The sequence below is a fragment of the Ochotona curzoniae genome, unplaced genomic scaffold (assembly GCF_017591425.1).
Source record: "Ochotona curzoniae isolate NIBS_2020 unplaced genomic scaffold, NIBS_Ocur_1.0 contig_2210, whole genome shotgun sequence".
NCBI classification, from domain to species: Eukaryota; Metazoa; Chordata; class Mammalia; order Lagomorpha; family Ochotonidae; genus Ochotona; species Ochotona curzoniae.
The window spans coordinates 5,224,783-5,242,811 of NW_024465369.1; the positions used below are offsets into that span (position 1 = coordinate 5,224,783).

General features: G+C 38.3%; 1 protein-coding gene across 1 annotated transcript in view; it reads left to right on the plus strand.

Annotated features, from left to right (window-relative positions):
* The window catches only part of THSD7B (thrombospondin type 1 domain containing 7B), a 717,619-nt gene extending 702,447 nt beyond the window's left edge, over positions 1-15,172 (plus strand). The window contains exons 26-27 of the mRNA XM_040971516.1: positions 4,414-4,501; positions 15,091-15,172. Coding sequence (XP_040827450.1) covers positions 4,414-4,501; positions 15,091-15,172 — 170 coding nt within the window. The remainder of the gene's footprint in view (positions 1-4,413; positions 4,502-15,090) is intronic.
* Positions 15,173-18,029: the final 2,857 nt, after the last annotated feature.

The window sequence follows — 18,029 nt, forward strand, 5'->3', positions numbered from 1 at the left end:
CAATGAAAGAATCTCAAGTAAATTTGAACTGTGGTGATACAGCAAGGTGGAGAAATCCACCATGGGGAGAGGGTTCGGGGAGGGGTGGGGGGAATCCCAGTGCCTTTAACATTGTGTCACATAATGCAATAAAATTAATTTTTAAAAATTTACATTAGAATCTCAAAAGATGCAAGCTAATTACAATAACACAATGTTCATCAATTTCTCATGTTAATATAGTATTAATACAGGAAGCAACTTTAATGAGTTTCTTAGAAACAATTTGAAGACTATGACAAGACTCTTTCCTTCTCTCTCTCTTTTTCTTTCTTTCTTTTCTGAGATGACATATTGGTAGTTTACCTATAGTCTGTTGTTAATATCTCACTTCAAATGAGTTCAGCAAGAAAAAAATTGAAGTCTAATTCAGTGGGAATGTAAGTGAGGAATAGAAACAATAATCAAAGGAGAATATAACCACATCACTCATATGCAGTAAATTTTAAAATAATCACAGATAATTAAATGCATAGTACCATCAAACTGTTTATATCTTTCTCACTAAGAATGATATACTACTGTAGTTTCAACTAGATATTAAAAATGACCACTACATCCTTTTCAACTTTTATTCCTCTATATATCTGAGAATGCCAAATGTGTTTTACAACATTTCATGCATTTTATGACCAACGAAGTAGATTGAAATGTAGGGGGAAAATGACATGAAATGTAGCCATGCTTAACTGTAGACTCTTTCAGAAAGAGAGTTAGCATGACGTTTCTTGGGAAATTAATCTTCAAATCTACAAGTGAGGTACTTAAATTTTAACCATCAGCAATATAATATGCCAGGAAGATATACCAGGGACATCTACATATGTGTGCACATACGTTTGATGTATAATATTGCATACACATGTATATAAATGTGTATGTAAATATGTAATTAGTCTGGAGAGAAACTTTGCAATTTTCATTAGTTTCTCATGCTGGGATTGTATATGGGAGCAACTTCCCATGGGGAAGTTTATTTTTCTCTGACATGTAGATTAAAATACTTCTTCTTAGGAATTAATCAGGCAGATGTAAACACCTATACTAAAACTAGTGTATAATTTTTATTTAGTATATGATTCCTTGTTAAAGCAAATAAGTAAAGACAACCCAAATGCTCATAAGTAGAAAAATGGAAAACTAAAATAAAATAGTGCAAAACATGTTGCTTTGATGAACCAACCTGATAATATTTCCGACTGTGTTAGTTAACTATTTGTCACCATAGTGAAATTCCTGAGACAGCTAACTTTATAAAGAGAGAAGGTTTATTAATCACCCTAGTTTTGTAAGCTCAGGTCCAGGATTGGGCTGTCTTCTTAGTTTGTGTCTAGTTGGGGGAGGGAGAATTTGATTGAGCCTTTGGGGAGAAGAATCACCTGTTGAGTCACAAGCGGCAGAGAACATGTTGGTGCAGGCCCAAACAGGTGTTCACAGCGCCAATTTTAAGGATGCAACAAATAATTTTCATACTACCTAGCCAGGACACCAGGAATTAAGGACCATCTTCTACATTCCATCTGCCCACCATGTCCTAGAAGTAAATCCTGGGGACCGAGAATAGACATTTGGGGGAGGGGGTGGTACCGAAACAAATGCCCAAACCATAGCACAAATCTAAACCACTATTGTGTAGTGAAAGAAAAAGCACAAGCCAGAATGCATGGTATATACCACTTGTATGCCTCAGTAAGTGTTTTGGGCTCATATGCTTGCATACGAGAGAAAACCTGAAAGATCCACAGTGAGCTGTAACAGTGATAACTCCTGGAACAGAAACTTTTCAAAAAGGGTGATGGGAAGACTTTCTTTCCACCACATGTCTTACAGATTATGTTAAATACATATAACTTTTAAGCAAAATATGTTAAAATGTTATGGACTAGAATGTGCCTTAGCCCCAGACATTTAAGAGCAGTGGAGGCTTTCAGTGCATCCACTCTATAAGGTTTTGTACGTAATAAGACATAAGGAGCATTCTCACTCTGAATAGACAATTTTATCATTAGTGTTTCAAAGAGATCAGAATCAAAGCTTTACTAAGTTTTATAACCACAGAAAAATATCATTACCATGTTGAACCTCATTCTAAAATCTGATTGAGGTTTGAATGTGTCCTGTCAGCAAAAGTTATAGTAGGCAGTCAAAACACAATTAAAAGTTATTGATGATTTTGTTCAAAACAAGTGTTGTTTATAATGTTTGGATTGTTTATCATCCCACTGAAGCTTTTAAAATAGATGCTGATGTGTATTTGGACCTGCAATTAACTATGTTCGGAAAATGTAATGAATCTGTGTCTCTTTCAGGAAGAAATCTTACTCATTTGCCGTGTGAGAGCTTTAGTTAGTCAATCCAGTTTTGGGTTTAGTTACTACCTATGTAATCTCCTAAAGTTGATCAAAACTATCAGATTGACAGGAACTATTCAAGTTCTTGTCCTGTCAAGGTATTTCAAAACCTACATTTAAGAAATAAAATTTAGAGATGTTTTTCTTTGAAGAACCCTCATCTTCATAAATTTAACATTTTATCCTTCAATGCTCTTGGGCAGTACCTGGGTATCTTATAAAGGCGATGCTAGATAGTATCTCTATTCATCTCTGTTTTTTTTTCTTACCTCTAGTAGATGTTGAGTCCAGAGCAATGTATTTTTTAACATATATTATTATTTAATAGGTTAATCATCCAGCATTTTTAGTGATGTGTTTTTTAATTCATGAAATCCTATTTAGAAAACAAAGCCATTAAGAAAGATTCATAGCTTTCTTTCCATGCAGGATTAAAAAAAAACATAAAGAATGGTCATAATTTCTTTCTTTCCATGTAAAATTAAAATTGGTTCAGAACTATGTGTATTTATAACTTCCTTTTCAAAAGTTTATATAAATTTTATTATATCTATATTATTTTGGAGTTTTGAATTATGTGGTACAATTTCATATAGACTGGGATTCTCCCCTCCAAACTTCCTCCCCCCGACAGATTTCCCCGTGTTACTACAATGGTATAGTCCTTCAAAAGGAATCACAGTTCCATCAGTCTCTTATTTAAGTGTACCCCGACTTTGCTGGTACAATGTCACACAATCAGCATCCCATTATTTACACATTTCTAACAGTTTCATTGGGAATCCATTTTGCATCTGGAAGCAGGAATGAATGCTGCATTATACCCCCACATCTGTATATGATAGACCCCAGTACTCCATCACTATACATTTCCAGATTTCAGAAGCCATGAAACAAGGTCAATAACTAGTATGAGTTAGAACAACCGCAACAACAACAAGAATGAAAAAAACAAACTATAGCACTATGAAAACACTCACCTCTGGGTAACCAACACATGGGTAACAAAAAGAAAACACAGAATTGGGTTTACTTATAAGTTCTTTTGTTCCTCTTTATGTACGGAAGCTACTTTACATTATTTTTCTTACGTATTTATAAGACTATAAACACCTTCTAATAGATTCAGAATTGCCTGCCAATTGAGTTGGTTGATGGGATTTTGATTTTTGGCATTGTTGCATTTTCACCTGTGTGTTCATCTAGTTTTATTTATTCAAAGTGAGTGAAATAGAGAGGTATGGCAGATCACAGGGAGTAGGGGGAACTTTTTCCCTCTCTAAATTGCCCACAACTGTTTGGGGTTGTTGAGGACAGTGCCAAGACCTCAGAACTCCATCCAGGTCTACTTTGTGGGTGGTAGAGATACAAGTCCTTCAGCTGTCTTCTGCTGCCTCTTAGGGTATGCATTATCATACCCTAAAAACAAAGAAGCCAGGACTCAACCCTGCACTTCCCTGTAGGATATAGGCATCCCAAGAGATGACTGCCCTGCTATAACAAATGCCTGCCCCGGGTTATGATTTTTTTTAGACTTAATGAATTCTACCTCTGGGTACATCCATTCATGCTTATGATTATACATGTTCTAGAATTCAGGTGAGAAATAAAACATGCTGCAAAATAAACATCTTAGTGTCACATAATTACAATCTAATATTTCTGAGGGTTAAAAATCAAATAAAGTAATGTAATTTGTTTATATTTGCAAAGATCTGTAAAAAGTAGTGCCAGGTATCAAGAAATACAACACAAATTCCTATTGTATTGCCAGAGTGTACTCTCAATTCCTAGTTCTACCTGGCAGATTGCGGAGTACAGTAAAACAGTGTTAACTTCTGCAGTCCGGTGCAGTTAGGTACAGTTGGTGTTTATGTCAAACCCAGTAATATTCGTCACTCTACAGACTTTCTCTCTCTCTCTCTCACACACACACACACACACACACACACACACACACACACCTAGACACATTGAAGACTTTTATGTGCTAATTGTTTTATGTTATCTCTGTTTCAAACAGATGGCCGAGTAAAAATGTGGGTTTATGGTGTGTCAGGTGGCAGTTTTCTTATCGTGATTTTCCTGGTATTTACATCCTATCTTATTTGGTAAGTACTACCTAGTGCAAAGTTTATGTTTTCGTGGGTGACCTGTTAAATACAGTAACAAATTTATCAGTATAATTGACCTTTATATGAAGACCTTTGAGACCATATACAATCTCCAACAGAAGTGGTTGAGGAACTGAAAGAGGAGACCATTACATGTATCATTCCTATTGGAAATAGTATTCTTCCACTTGGTTTTCAAGTCATCAGTAAGGACATTTTCAGTCTGTTATTTGTTTGAGTGGCAATTTTCAGCCTTGACTGAATATGGACACACTCCATGGGGACTGATACTTCTGTCCCAATCCCGGTGATTCTGATGTAATTGAACTTGGGCACATCCAAATCATCTGGATGTCATAAGCTCCTAAAATAATTCCCATCTGCATCCAAGGCTAACAACACTGCTCTAGAAAATTCTTAAACACACCAGTTTTGGTGAGTTTGCTTAAGTTAATTAATTGGTACAAACAATATGTCACTATGTTTTACTTAATTGAGTCAAATGTTTATGCACACTGACCAGTGGTGAGAGAAAATTTTATTGACAAATCTGAAAACCACCTTTTAGAAATGACTAGCTGTTTAAAAGTTAGTGTTTTTAGAAACTGACAGATTATTATAAGACATGCACTTTAGTTAAAGCAGGATTCTTGGTAACAGATACCAGGAAATGCATTTGGTTGTTTTCCTTTATTAACAGCATTTTATTCCTGCCTAAGCTATGTTTCCAAAGAATTTTAAAAATTTTCACTTCTCTACTCCCAAATTGAGATAACCTATGTTTATGTTCTGTCTCCAACAATTTCATTAAGGATTTTTACCCAAGTTTTGATTTTGCTTAAAATTCAGCCTTTGTATATTTGGCCTCATATTCTAGCTTTGGGGTTTCACAGGCTTTTGCAGCTTTTCTGCTGGACAGGGAATGCTGGGGAAGAAAATAAAACCTCTAGATCTTTGTGCCACCATGAGAGACATGAATTCCAATGCATATCAGTTGATCTCCTAGTTGTTCAGCATCTCCATACCTGTAGTGAACTGTAGTAACTTTAATTTTCAAGGTTTTTTGTTAGATAGATAAATTTGGCAAATATTGCCTAGATTGAGCCGATGTGAAGTTGAATGTTTCGAGTGATGTGTAGAGTGGCAGGAGGCTGTCATGGCCAGAAGGGATTAGGAAAGCAGGATTATCAGAAATCACAAGACAGGATGTGAAGAATTAGTAGATAGGAAACTGCTCGCAACACAACTGGTAATCCCTGACTATCAGTTCATGGGTCTTTATGATTTCCTTTTGCCTTAACATACAGTCCTCTAAAAATGAGTGTACAGTAATGTATAAATTATATTTCTCCATGCCCTTCCATCTAAATTATACAAACACCAATCTGTTTCATTCACAAATGCTTCTTTGTGACTCTATACTCTTTGAATTTATTAGATACATCATTGAATTGTGGTAGCAAATACAATTTTCTATTAAACAATCTTTAAATTGTTTAAGATATCAATGGAAATATTAGATGGATATTTATGCACATTGTTACCAATTGTAATGATTTCTTTTTCATCTCAATTGTGTCCTTAATAAATCTCCTTTGGGAGTGGCACAGCACCTGCATCATTGCATCAGAGGCAGATGCTTCTTTCTGTAGTCCGTAATGATATTAGTCTTTCAGTCCCTTTCCTGTCCACACATGAGAAGTGCTTTTTCACTGGCAGCAAAACCAATCATCTCCTGAATAACTGTTTTTTTATTTTGTTTTGTCTTTTGTTTTCTGCAATCAGAACCCAAACAGTTCTTTCAATTTCAAGTTCTGCCAATTCCCTATACCACAAAGAAATTCACTTCATTGTTCAGACTGCTATATTTAAACTTTTGTTTTTGTCTTTCATTGAGTAAAATAGGAAACCAAAAAGAAATTAAGCTTAGTGAAGTTTATTATTATTTTTAAATTTAATAGACAAAAAAGGAGAGGCTGACCAACAGAGAACTGCCCTGTACTGGCTTACTACCCAAATGCCTACAGGGGCCAGGGTTGGGCCTGGTCAAAGGCAGGAGGCAGGAACTCAGTCTGTGTGTCCAGTGTATCTGGAAGGGCCATAGCTGACTTGCCACTGCCTCTCTGGAGCTGCATTGGCAGCAAGCTGGAACTGAGAGCAGAGCTGGAATTGAACCCAGATTCTCCTGATGGGTTACTGACATTCCACATACCTGCCCCTGGAGGCCTTCTGACTTAGATGGAATAGGAAATTTTCCACACTAATATTTCATCAGTGTCATTGATCATATAGCTCCATGAATAATGTTTGTCAATGGTTTTGTTAAATGTTTGCTTGTATTGTTTATCCGTGATTTTATCATTGCTTCAGTTTCTCCTTTCTGTGGCCAAATTCAGTGTTTCGTGTTCACAATGTTCATTCCTATCCATTTGTTTGGGAGAATAGTGCATCATTGTTTCTGCAGGCGTTGCAGAAATTTTGTCCAAATACTTAAATACCTGTTTTCAGACTGTTTTATTTGTACTGTGTGTACTTTCATGGTCTCCATTTTTTTAGAAAGCTTTTTGTGCAACAAAGATGATGCATAGTGATACAAAAAGAGTTGAATATAAGACTAGGTCCTCTTTAATGAGATAATTTTTAGAGTAATCATCCAATACTAGGACTTTTAGGGCGTTGTCATTTTAAGAGTCTATATATTACCTATATCCTATTCATTGTAGTATGAAATTTTCCCTACTATGTATTGGAATTCCATCATTTCTTCAGAGTTTAACTCAAATATCAACATTTCCCTGTGAAAAAGTTGGTCCAACAAGACTATTTACTGTGGCACTTGTTCATGCTAGTGCTGTAGTTATTTGTACAAACATCTTTCTTCACCAAATGCCAAGATCTTCTGTGGATTGGTAATATCATGACTCTTGTTGATTTATTTTTAAGAGTACAAAGTTGATGGATATTTATTGAGCAAATGAATTAGTAGAAAAATAAGTGACTAGATGGACAATTAGTTTGTTATTCATGACATTTAGGAAAAAAATCTAATACTAACACATGACAAACATTGCCTTATCTAATCTCCACATTAAGCTGAGATATTATTTCTATCATACTTACTTTTTAAAAATATATATTTTGTTGGAAAGTCTATCATACTCATTTTAACTGCATGTTTTTCTATTTATTTATATATTTTTGAGAGGCATGGAAGCAGGGAGGGAAGGATGGAAAAAGAGAAAGGACCCCCTAGTTCCCATCTGCTGGTTCACTGCCCAAATGCCATAACAATCTAGGCTTGGCAAGGATCAAAAGCTAGGATCCAGGAGCTCAATTAGGATCCTCCATGTAAGTAGCAGGAAAGAACAAGAACACCTGAACCATAACCTATTGTGTCCCATGGTGTGAATTAGCAGGAAGTTGCGGAGAACCACACCCTGCATCTGAATGCAAACACTCAGATGTGGGAAGTAAGCATCTTAGGTGCTGCCAGAGTGCTTGTCCTATCATCCTCATTTTTTTTTTAATTTTTTTTTTTATTGTTGCTTACATTGTATTATGTAGTACAGTTTTATAGGCGCTGGGGATTCTCCCCACCCCTCCCATACCCCTCCCCCCATGGTGGATTCTTCCACCTTGTTGCATAACCATAGTTCAAGTTCAATTGAGATTCATTGCTTGCAAACACATGCCTAGCATAAAGTTCAGCGTCTTATTGTCCAGATAAGTTCAGTGGCCTCTTGGGGAGACCTTCTATGGTCTGAAGATAGGTCTAACAGAGTAAAGATCCGGTCAGTTAAAAGCCCCAACAAGGCCTCAGTATCAATATACAACATTATGGAATTAATTGACATAGTATTGGGTAAACAATATGTTAAAAATAATGCAAGTTCCATTCTTCGAAACCTCTGGGTTGAGACAGTATCAATGACAGGTTCAAAAAATAACAAACAACCATACAAAAATTACAGGTTAAATCAAGGCAAACATGTGGTATCTAATCTTTTGGGATTCACTCATTTCCCTTAGCATTATAGTTTCCAGTTGTGCCCATTTAGCCACAAAGAACTGCATTTTGTTTTTTTTAATAGCTGAGTAGTATTCCATGGAGTAGATGAACCAAAGCTTTCTTATCCAATCTTCTGCTGATGGGCATTTTGGTTGCTTCCATGTTTTTGCAATTACTGATTGTGCTGCAATGAACATAGGGATGCATGTTGGTTTGTCATAAAGCAGGTGTTTTGGATATATTCCTAGGAGTGCTATTGCTGGGTCATATGGTATGCAGATTTTGAGTTGTTTGAGTGTTCTCCAGACTGATTTCCATAGAGGCTGTACCAATTTGCAGCTCCACCAGCAGTGGAGTAGGGTTCCCTTTTCCCCGCATCCTCGCCAGCAAGCGTCGTTGGTGTTCTTGTTTATGTGGGCCAATCTTGCTGGTGTTAGGTGGTACCTCATCGATGTTTTAATTTGGATTTCCCTTATTGCTAGGGAGCTGGAACATTTTTTCATATGTTTGTTTGCCATTTGGACTTGTTCCTTTGTGAAATGTTTGCCCATTTCCCGTGCCCATTTCTTGAGTGGCTTGTTCGTTTTGGTTTTTTGGTTGTTTTGAAGTTCTTTGTATATTCTGGAAATTAGCCCCCTATCGCCTATATCGTGTGCAAAGATCTTCTCCCACTCTGTGGGTTGCTTTTTTACTTTGTTGATTGTTTCCCTCGCTGTACAGAAGCTTCTTAGTTTGATGAGGTCCCATTTGTTTATTCTGTTCTCAACTGCTATTGCTTTTGGTGTCCTTCTTAGAAAGTCGGAACCTACTCCTAGGTCTTGCAGGGTATTTCCTACATTTTCTTGCAAGAGTTTGAAGGTTTCTGGATGTAGGTTTAGGTCTTTTATCCATGTAGATTGGATCTTGGTGTATGGTGATAGATGTGGGTCTATCTTTTTGTTTCTACAGGCTATCAGCCAGTTGTCCCAACAACATTTACTAAAGAGGCCTTCCCACTTGCTTGAGTTGTCATTGGTCTTTTTGTCAAAGATTAATTGGCTGTATTTGTGTGGGTTCCCTTTTGGTGCTTCTATTCTATTCCATTGATCTTCCTTTCTGTCTTTGTGCCAGTACCAGGCTGTTTTGATAACCACTGCTCTATAGTATGTCCAGAGGTCCGGGATTGTGATTCCCCTGCTAACTTCTTATTTTTCAGGATGGTTCTAGCTATTCGTGGTTTTTTGTGTTTCCAGATAAACTTTTGAATCATTGTATCCAGTTCCGTGAAGAATGTTTTGGGCAATTTGATTGGAATTGCATTGAAAATGTATATTGCTTGTGGTAGTATAGACATTTTAATGATATTGATTTTGCCTATCCAGGAGCACGGGATGTTATTCCATCTTTTGAGGTTTTGTTCAATTTCCTTTTTTAAATAGTTTGTAGTTTTCTTCGAATAGGTCTCCTACGCTTTTGGTTAAATTTATTCCCAAATACTTCATACTTCTCTCTGCTATTTTGAATGGTATCCTGTTGGTTAGATCTTCTTCCATCTTGGTGTTATTTGCGTACACTATGGCTGTTGATTTTCATTCGTTAATTTTGTACCCCGCCACTCTGCCAAACTCTCGTATAAGTTCTAGCAGTTTCTGTATTGAGTCTCCTGGTTTTTCTATGTCCTCATTTTAAAGAGCGAATAGATGGCCCTCTCAGAGTGAAATAGCTTTACGAACACCATTCATGTAAAATTGACTGTAGATTTGCTTAACCCCAGCGTGCATGTCTCTAGTCTCTTACCCTTGGGTAATGGTATAAACAACCCGAATTCAGTATAATATCTGCAGCTTTACTTTTGTAGAGCATTGTTCATTATGGGCTAGGTAAGCTACAGACTTTAAAATAGACCTTTTGATATCAAAACACATACTACTCACCATTACATTTAAACTACTTAAAGAATCCAAGAAGGTGTTTTCCCAGCATCTTATCCCATTAAATAGCCAACAGGGTAGTTAGAAGATGATCCTCCAAAATGAGAAACTTAGGACAGGAGAACTGCTCTGTTATGTCAGATCCGAGGTGTGTACTTCAGATGAAAGTGGAGATGCTGTTGAAACAGTATAGAAAAATAGTCTTCCTATGGTCTGTTTCTCTTAGATACAATCCTTTGAACACCTGCTATCAGTGTTTTCAGCTTTAAAAATATTACTGATGCCCCAGATCCCCTGGCAATAAATATCAATGAGGTAATTTAGTGGGGATGACCACTGGGTGAGCATGCAGTTACCCTGGACATAGAGCCTAGAAAATTACTCTGCAGTTTTATCCATTTTGCCTTTCCTAGCACAATCAGGTAATGGACTTCTCTTTCCAAATTTGAGAGTGGTAACCCCACTTGCTGAGATTTTCCTCTCACTTTGCTGCTTTCACCAAAATATTTCATCTCTACTGGCATAGGGTTGTGTCCGTGTGGCTTCAATTCAAGGGTGATCCGAACTGCTAGCCATTTGCCTGTCACTCCACAACAAGTTCATTGTTCTAGCTTCATGTGTTTTCATCTTTTGCTAAAATGCAAATGACCCTGAAAGCGACCACTTCAAAGTATGTCCATCAGTGATTTTTCACAGCCAGGATTGCAAAGTGGTGTCAACCCTCAAGTCGGCTCTTGAAGCAGTGGTAGCTGTCACAGGGGCTCTCTTAGGAAGAGTGATTAATTACACTGTATCTCAACAGAAAAGAAGAGCATGATGGATGAGAAATGTCCACTGGGCGCAGGATGACTGCTGGGAATGGTAGGCCTTATGCCAGGTGCTTGTGAGTTCTGGGTCAGTGTAAGAAAGATGGTTACACCTGGCCTGTGAACACAATTAAGAGGTGAAGCAATTCAGAATGAATCATGTTTTTTAAGGAAAGGAAATTTGTTGAGGCCATTGCTGTGGCTAATAGGCTTATCCTCCACCTTGAAATGCTGGCATCATATAAGGACACTAGTTTGTGTTCCGGCTGCTCTAGCTTTGATTCAGCTTCCTGCTTGTGCCTGGGAAAGTAGCAGATAATGTGCCAAGTCCTTGGGACTCTGCAACCCACCTGGGAGACCCAAAAGAGGCTCCTGGTCCCTGTTACCAGATTGGCTCAGCTTTGGCTGTTGTGCTCATTTGGGTAGTGAAATAATGGATGGGAGCTTTTGCTCTCTTTTTCCTTCTCTCTGGAAATCTGCCTTTCTAATAAAAATAAAATGTTTTTAAAATAAATGGCTTCTGTGAAAGGAAAGATAGCAGAGAGCTCTAAACATCAGTTTCCCAGTTGGCTTTAGCTGCAGGCAACCCTTCTCCCCAGCTCTCCATCTTGGGGCCGTTTTTCACTGACCAGGAAGCTTGGTAGAGCCAAACCTACCCAGCAAAGCAACACCATATTTAGTGGTTCAGAGATTGACCTTTGAAAATATGTTGGTTTCTTCCTATCAAATTTCTCAAATCTCACACATTTATAGTTGTGACTGAAGTATCTATCAACTGAGATGTTATAGGATATAAAAGCTGCATAATAAATAAGATCTTAATCACTATGGTACCTATTGCACCTCAAAGATCCTACAGAAATTGAAGATCTACACACGAAGAGCCCACTTTTATTTCCTAAGATATATCCAACATTCACAGTTCCATACATGGAAACGTGTATAGACACATATGTATAAACCTTAAGCAGATTTTTCTAGGGGAGGTTCACAGAAGTTGATGACCAAACCAACATGTCTCTTAAGTGATATTGTCACCTTCTTCTGAAGATCCAGCAATCTCTATTCTTATTTCCCGTTCTACATTCTCAACTTTCTCACTCTTCAAACCCAAATTTCTCATGTCTTCCTGCCTAACAGCCCTCAGCAGTTGCCAGTTAAGGGTGGGTTGCCAAACAAGTTGGTTCTCTTCCTAACTCTAAGTCACCCTTTCACCAAGACAAAACAGAAGAGGCAGGAGGAAGAAGACTACATTGTTAATTCAGATGAATTATTTTGTGCATTTTTAGACCCCCCACATTAACAGTGCCACTCCCAGGGTATACAAGTTGTCCCTTGCTGATTGTCCCAACCCTTTGTTGATGTGACTTCATCATAGCTTTGAATACTGCAACTGGCATGCAAGGCCCTGTTTAAAACTGAAATTGTTGTATGCACTATGGTCTATGCCCAGTTATGCAATTGGAGCCACTAGACAAAACATATAGGAAAAAAATGAGTTTAAATGGAATTTTATTTAATTCATTAAGTAATACTCCTTGGAAAACCTAAAATTAGAGCCTGAAGCTTTGTTTCTGTCTGTTTTGTTTTTCTTGCAGAGGATGCAGGTTGTTTCTGCCTCTCCTCTGCTGGCAGGAACTTGTTGGCCCATGCTCTGCACTCAGCATGCCTCCTATGAACACACCATTGATGCCAGACCAGGGCAGGGTCACTGACAACATGTGATCTCTTTCATTGATTCTTTTGAAAATCTCTCTTTTTTTAATATTTAGTTTTTCTTTGAAAGGCTTTGTTACAGAGAGGAGTGACGGGAAAAGGTTTCATTCACTGGTTGACTCCCCAAATGGCCATGATGTTCAAAGCTGAGTTTATCTGAAGCCGTGACCCAGGAACTCTTTTGGGGTCTCCCAGGCAGGTGTATACACCCAAAAGCTTGAGCCATCCTCCGCTGCTTTCCTAGGCCATTGGCAGGGAGCTGGATCAGAAGTGAAGCACCCAGGACACAAACTGGCAATTGTGTGGGACGCTGATGCTGTAGGCAAAGGCTTAGCTTACTACTGCATGGCACCAGCCCCTGTAAACATCTTTATCTCTCAGTCTCTTAGCTTGTTCAGTTTGTTTCAAACATCAAAGCAGAAAAATTGAGCACATTCACCTCTGAAGTTAGAACTTGGGCATTGTAGTTGAGAAGGTTCTTACTGCAACCATTTCAATTTCAAAAAAATTTAATGAGTATAATTCACACAGCATAAAGCTCATTTCTCCTTAAGTGAGAAAAGTGAAACACGAAAAGTCTTGGCTGTAATACAAAGCATTTACTCAAGACATCCAGACAGGCAACTCCGTAGAGGCATATAGTTGATTAGTGATTGTCAGGGAGTAAGAGCAGGCAAACAGATCCTGGTGGCTACTCTGCTGCCCGTGGGACAGTGAAGATAATCTGGGGGCCTGATGGTGATGGTGTACACCCTGTGATTGTAGAAAAAGCCACAGAATGGACACATTAAAATGCCTCCTTTTAGTAAAAATTCATTCAGCATATAAAAATTCAAACAGACAAAAAGCACATTCTGACACGTTTATCAGGATAGGGAGTATGTGGTGCAGATGTTACAGGCTTGGTCTGTGTGTGAAATATCCAGAGCAGCCAAGATTGTCCCATCTCAGTGGCCTGCAGAAGGGTCAGTGACCTCATCTGGCCTCCTCCATGAAGCAGCAACCACCGCAATACCTCTGCTTCTGGAAAGTTCTGGAGTGTGTTCCAAGATCTGATGTGAAAGGTTCAGCCTAGAACCTGCAACTTAGTGTGTGAAACTAAATAGCATAGAAAATTTCAGGACAGGAAGAAAGAGGGCTTCCTGCTAGAAAGGACACCTCAAAGCAGGCTGGGATCTTCAGAGAGTGTGGCAACCCAGAAGAAAGTGAGAGTGTCATGGAGTTAGAGCCTGTCACGCAGAATTCAAGCTGTATGTGTTTACTATTTATGTATTCATTGAGAAAGGATTTCATGTTAATTCAAAATACCGTTCTAAGAATATGATACTTCCCTTGTGGCCTTAATACCTTTTCCTCTTTTTCATTTAAATTTTTGGTGATACTGTATTTTAAATTCATAATCACACATTTAAGGCTCTCCGAAATAAAGAATTCAAGTAAAAGATGGAAAGACCATGAAGTTTATACCATGATTAAAATAGGGAGAAGTTCACCTATAAATATGGAACAAGAACTATAAAGTGGGACATTCGCTCCAGGTGTGGGACATCCTTGTGGAATGTCAAAATGTTAACCCAGCTTTAGAGCTCTGTGTGTAAAAAGGAACAAAAGCAGGCCTGCTCACCTGGCACAGGGGTCAGCCTTAGGGGAAGCACAGATCAAGTATGTGTTGAGGGGGACATGGGGTAGCTGTTCAGGGATAGAATTGGTGCAATTTTCCTCACAGTCAGTGATGACTCGGCAGCTAAATGTCAGGGTCCAGACAAGAACAGAAGCCTGTTTACCTAAAAACAAGACTGCTGAAGTCACAGGAGCCTGGCTGCTTCAGCTGCTTCTGCTGTGGAACATCTGTGCTGCAGAGGTCACAGTAGCTTTGGAATTAGTGTGCGGCAGATGTCCACGTTGCCGTGCATAAACAGAAACCAAATGCCTGGATTCCGCCAAGCTATTTTGAAAAAATGATGACATCTCCGCAGAGAATGAAAGTATGCAATGTTTTAAAAAAAAGTAATGTCCAAAGCAATGACTCTTGTCATTTTACCACTTGATTTTTCTTCTTTTTTTTAACCTCAAAACTTGTCCTTGGCAGATGAAACCAAAGCTCTATGAATGTTGTGTGTCTGAGGAATTCTTTTCCCTTTGCAGTAAGAAGCCAAAACCACATCAAAGCACACCTCCCCAACAGAAGCCTCTGACCTTAGCCTACGATGGAGACTTTGACATGTAACCAGAAAAGAAGAAATCCAAATGTAGACATCAACTGCCTTAACTGCTTTCTCTTTTGTAGCTCTCAGACTTCTCAGTTTTTTGAGGAATCTCCTGATGTGATAGATTAGGCAGAATACAAATATTGCAAAAGTAACATCGCCTCTACTTCATTTGGACATGGAGTCAAGAATTCTTAGCTCTGCCAGTTTGTTTCCAAGTAGCTTGTGGGTGTTTGTTCCTGTTTGGCAATTGGAGGACGAAGACATGATGGAATCCCCACACACTTGAGTAAACTTGATCTTCAGCAGCATTATGACAATCCAGAGGAGAGTCCCATCAAGGCATTTACTGTAAATGACAAGTCTAACCTTGCATTGTTATGCACTATATTAGTGCAAAGTCTTTATTCTTCCCATGTTTCCAACACTGAGTTTTCTAGAGTTTACATTGGTTCAGAGACTCAAATCGGATTGCCTATTTTCATGAACACAAAGTGAATGGGTTATCATTTCAGAAATTCTCTGAGTTTTTACCTGTCAATGTTGTATTTTGCTTTGCAGTCAGGGGATGGTGGACCTGTGTGGATTGCTTCTGTTGAAGATGATGGGGTGTGCATAACTACTGGAGTGCGTGAAAATCAAATGTTTCTGAATGAAGTGCATATTGAATGTTAGTGTGTGCAAATGAGAAAGCTTATTGGAGAATGGGTTAAATTATTTGATTAACAAAACCATATTTTAACAGAGTCTTAGCGATGTAGATACAGCATTGACCATACACAGTTGTTATTCAGTTTAATAATAACAAACTCTGCTTTTGTAATTTCAATTTTCTTATCTGGATATTTATAAATTCTTTTTTTTGAATTTAATTATCTGACCTCATTTAATATACATCGAACACCAATCCTGTTTGTAGCAAGTCTTGCTTTTATAATGTTTCAATAATATCGACAATAACACATTAAAAAAAAAAGCTAAGACCATTTTATGAAGATAATTGTTTGTAATCATAGGTGTTGAAAGTAAGAAGGTGCCATCTTGTGGTATTGACTTGTATTTATAACAAATAAAGTGCTCAAGAGAATGCAACGTTGGCTGTTCTGCGTTCATTTGCCTCTGAATGTCTACGCTCTGGCAGAAACAGTTCTGATAGCTGTTCTGAGTTTGACAGCTCCAGTCACTGACGGAATGGGTAGCTTAGATGCTCAAGCTAGCACGTGTACACAAAATGGAGCCAGTCCCAATGAAGCGGAAAGATTCCAAGGAACGTTTACAGCTCAGATGAGGGTGCCTGTGTCATAACACAAACACTGATGACATAACAACTTGAGAGAACTGAGGAAGCACGGGTATTAGAACTGAGCTGGAACTGGCAGAACAAGGGAGGTTTTTGTCTACACTGTGACCTCTGTTAACTGTTTAACAGCTAAGTGAGTCCTTTAATGAATAGATTTTGTCCAAGCACACCAGTATTTTTGAAAATAATTTAAAAAAAAAAAAAGAAATGAGAATACCTTATTTCTGTGGCTAAGGACCAGTGTCTGATGCAGCCTTTAAGCGACCACCTGTGACATCAGCTTTCCATATGCAAAGACTGCTTTGAGTCTTGGCTGCTCTGCCTGACCTCTGCCCCTGCAGACGTGCCTGGGGAAGTAGCAGAAGATTGCTCAAGTCCTCACCACACAAATGGGAGATGTGGCCCCTGGTTTCAGCCTATTCAGGAATGGCCCTTGCTGCCATTGAGGCGGTGAACTTCTTCTCACCTGCCCCTTCCTGTCTCCTTCCACTTTCTCCCACTCCCTTCCTTCCCCTCTCCCCACCTTCTCTCCTCCCATTTCCCCTGCTTTTTTTTCCCTCTCTCCCCTTATTCTCACTCTGCCTTTCAAATAATAATAATAAAGAATAGTTAAATAAAAATAATAAATACAATGTAGTGAAAATGCAGTTCCCAGAGTAGCTCTTTCATCAGTTCATTTTAGCAAAAGCTTCAGTAGTCTTCAGGGTACTTTAGCACAGCCTGCGTTGGAGATCAAACCCTTGCCATGCCCTTTACGGCCCATCCAACCCCAGGCAAGAATATGATTTTTTTGTGCCTCAGTTGTTTGGTCCACAACATGAAAGTTAATAAGTTAGTTTACTATTAAGGCAGACATGATTACAAAATATAAAGTACTTTATCATATATCAAAATCACAATAAATATTATCCACAGTTACACTTATATGGCATATTCAGATTTGAGACCTTTAGGATTTATGATTTTTTTCATTCACTACAGATTCAATGGTTATCCATATATTGAATCTGTATAATAAATTAGACTTTCAGCATTCATGGCTTGAGTAAAATGTTTCTCAGGTAATGCAAAGTTCTTCAAAATATCTTAAACTTCAGTTATATCCCTTTCCAAATTTAATTAATATTGATTTCATTCATTGATTCAAACACTGTTTATTTATTAAACATTTACAATACATTGGGCACAGTGCTCAGAGGCATACTTTGAATCAATGAAAGAGATTCCTTTGCAAGTTGTGTTTTGAAAATTATGTCACATTAATCCAATGATTCAGAAATGTTAGCATTCAAGAGCAAAAGCAGATGAAGAAATAAACTTTAAAAAAAAAATCTATGAACTGGGACCAGGGCGGTTGCTCAACAGATTAATCTTCTGCCTTGCAGTTCCAGTTCATGTGCCAGCTACTCCACTTCTCATGCAGCCTCCTGCCTATGACTTTGGAAAGCAGTGGAGGTTGGTCCAAGTCCTTGGGTCCCTGCACCCACATGGGAGATCTGGAAGAATCCCAGATCTGCTCCTTAAGCCTCAGATCTGCTCAGTTCTGGTCATTGTGACCATTTGGGGCGTGAGCCAGC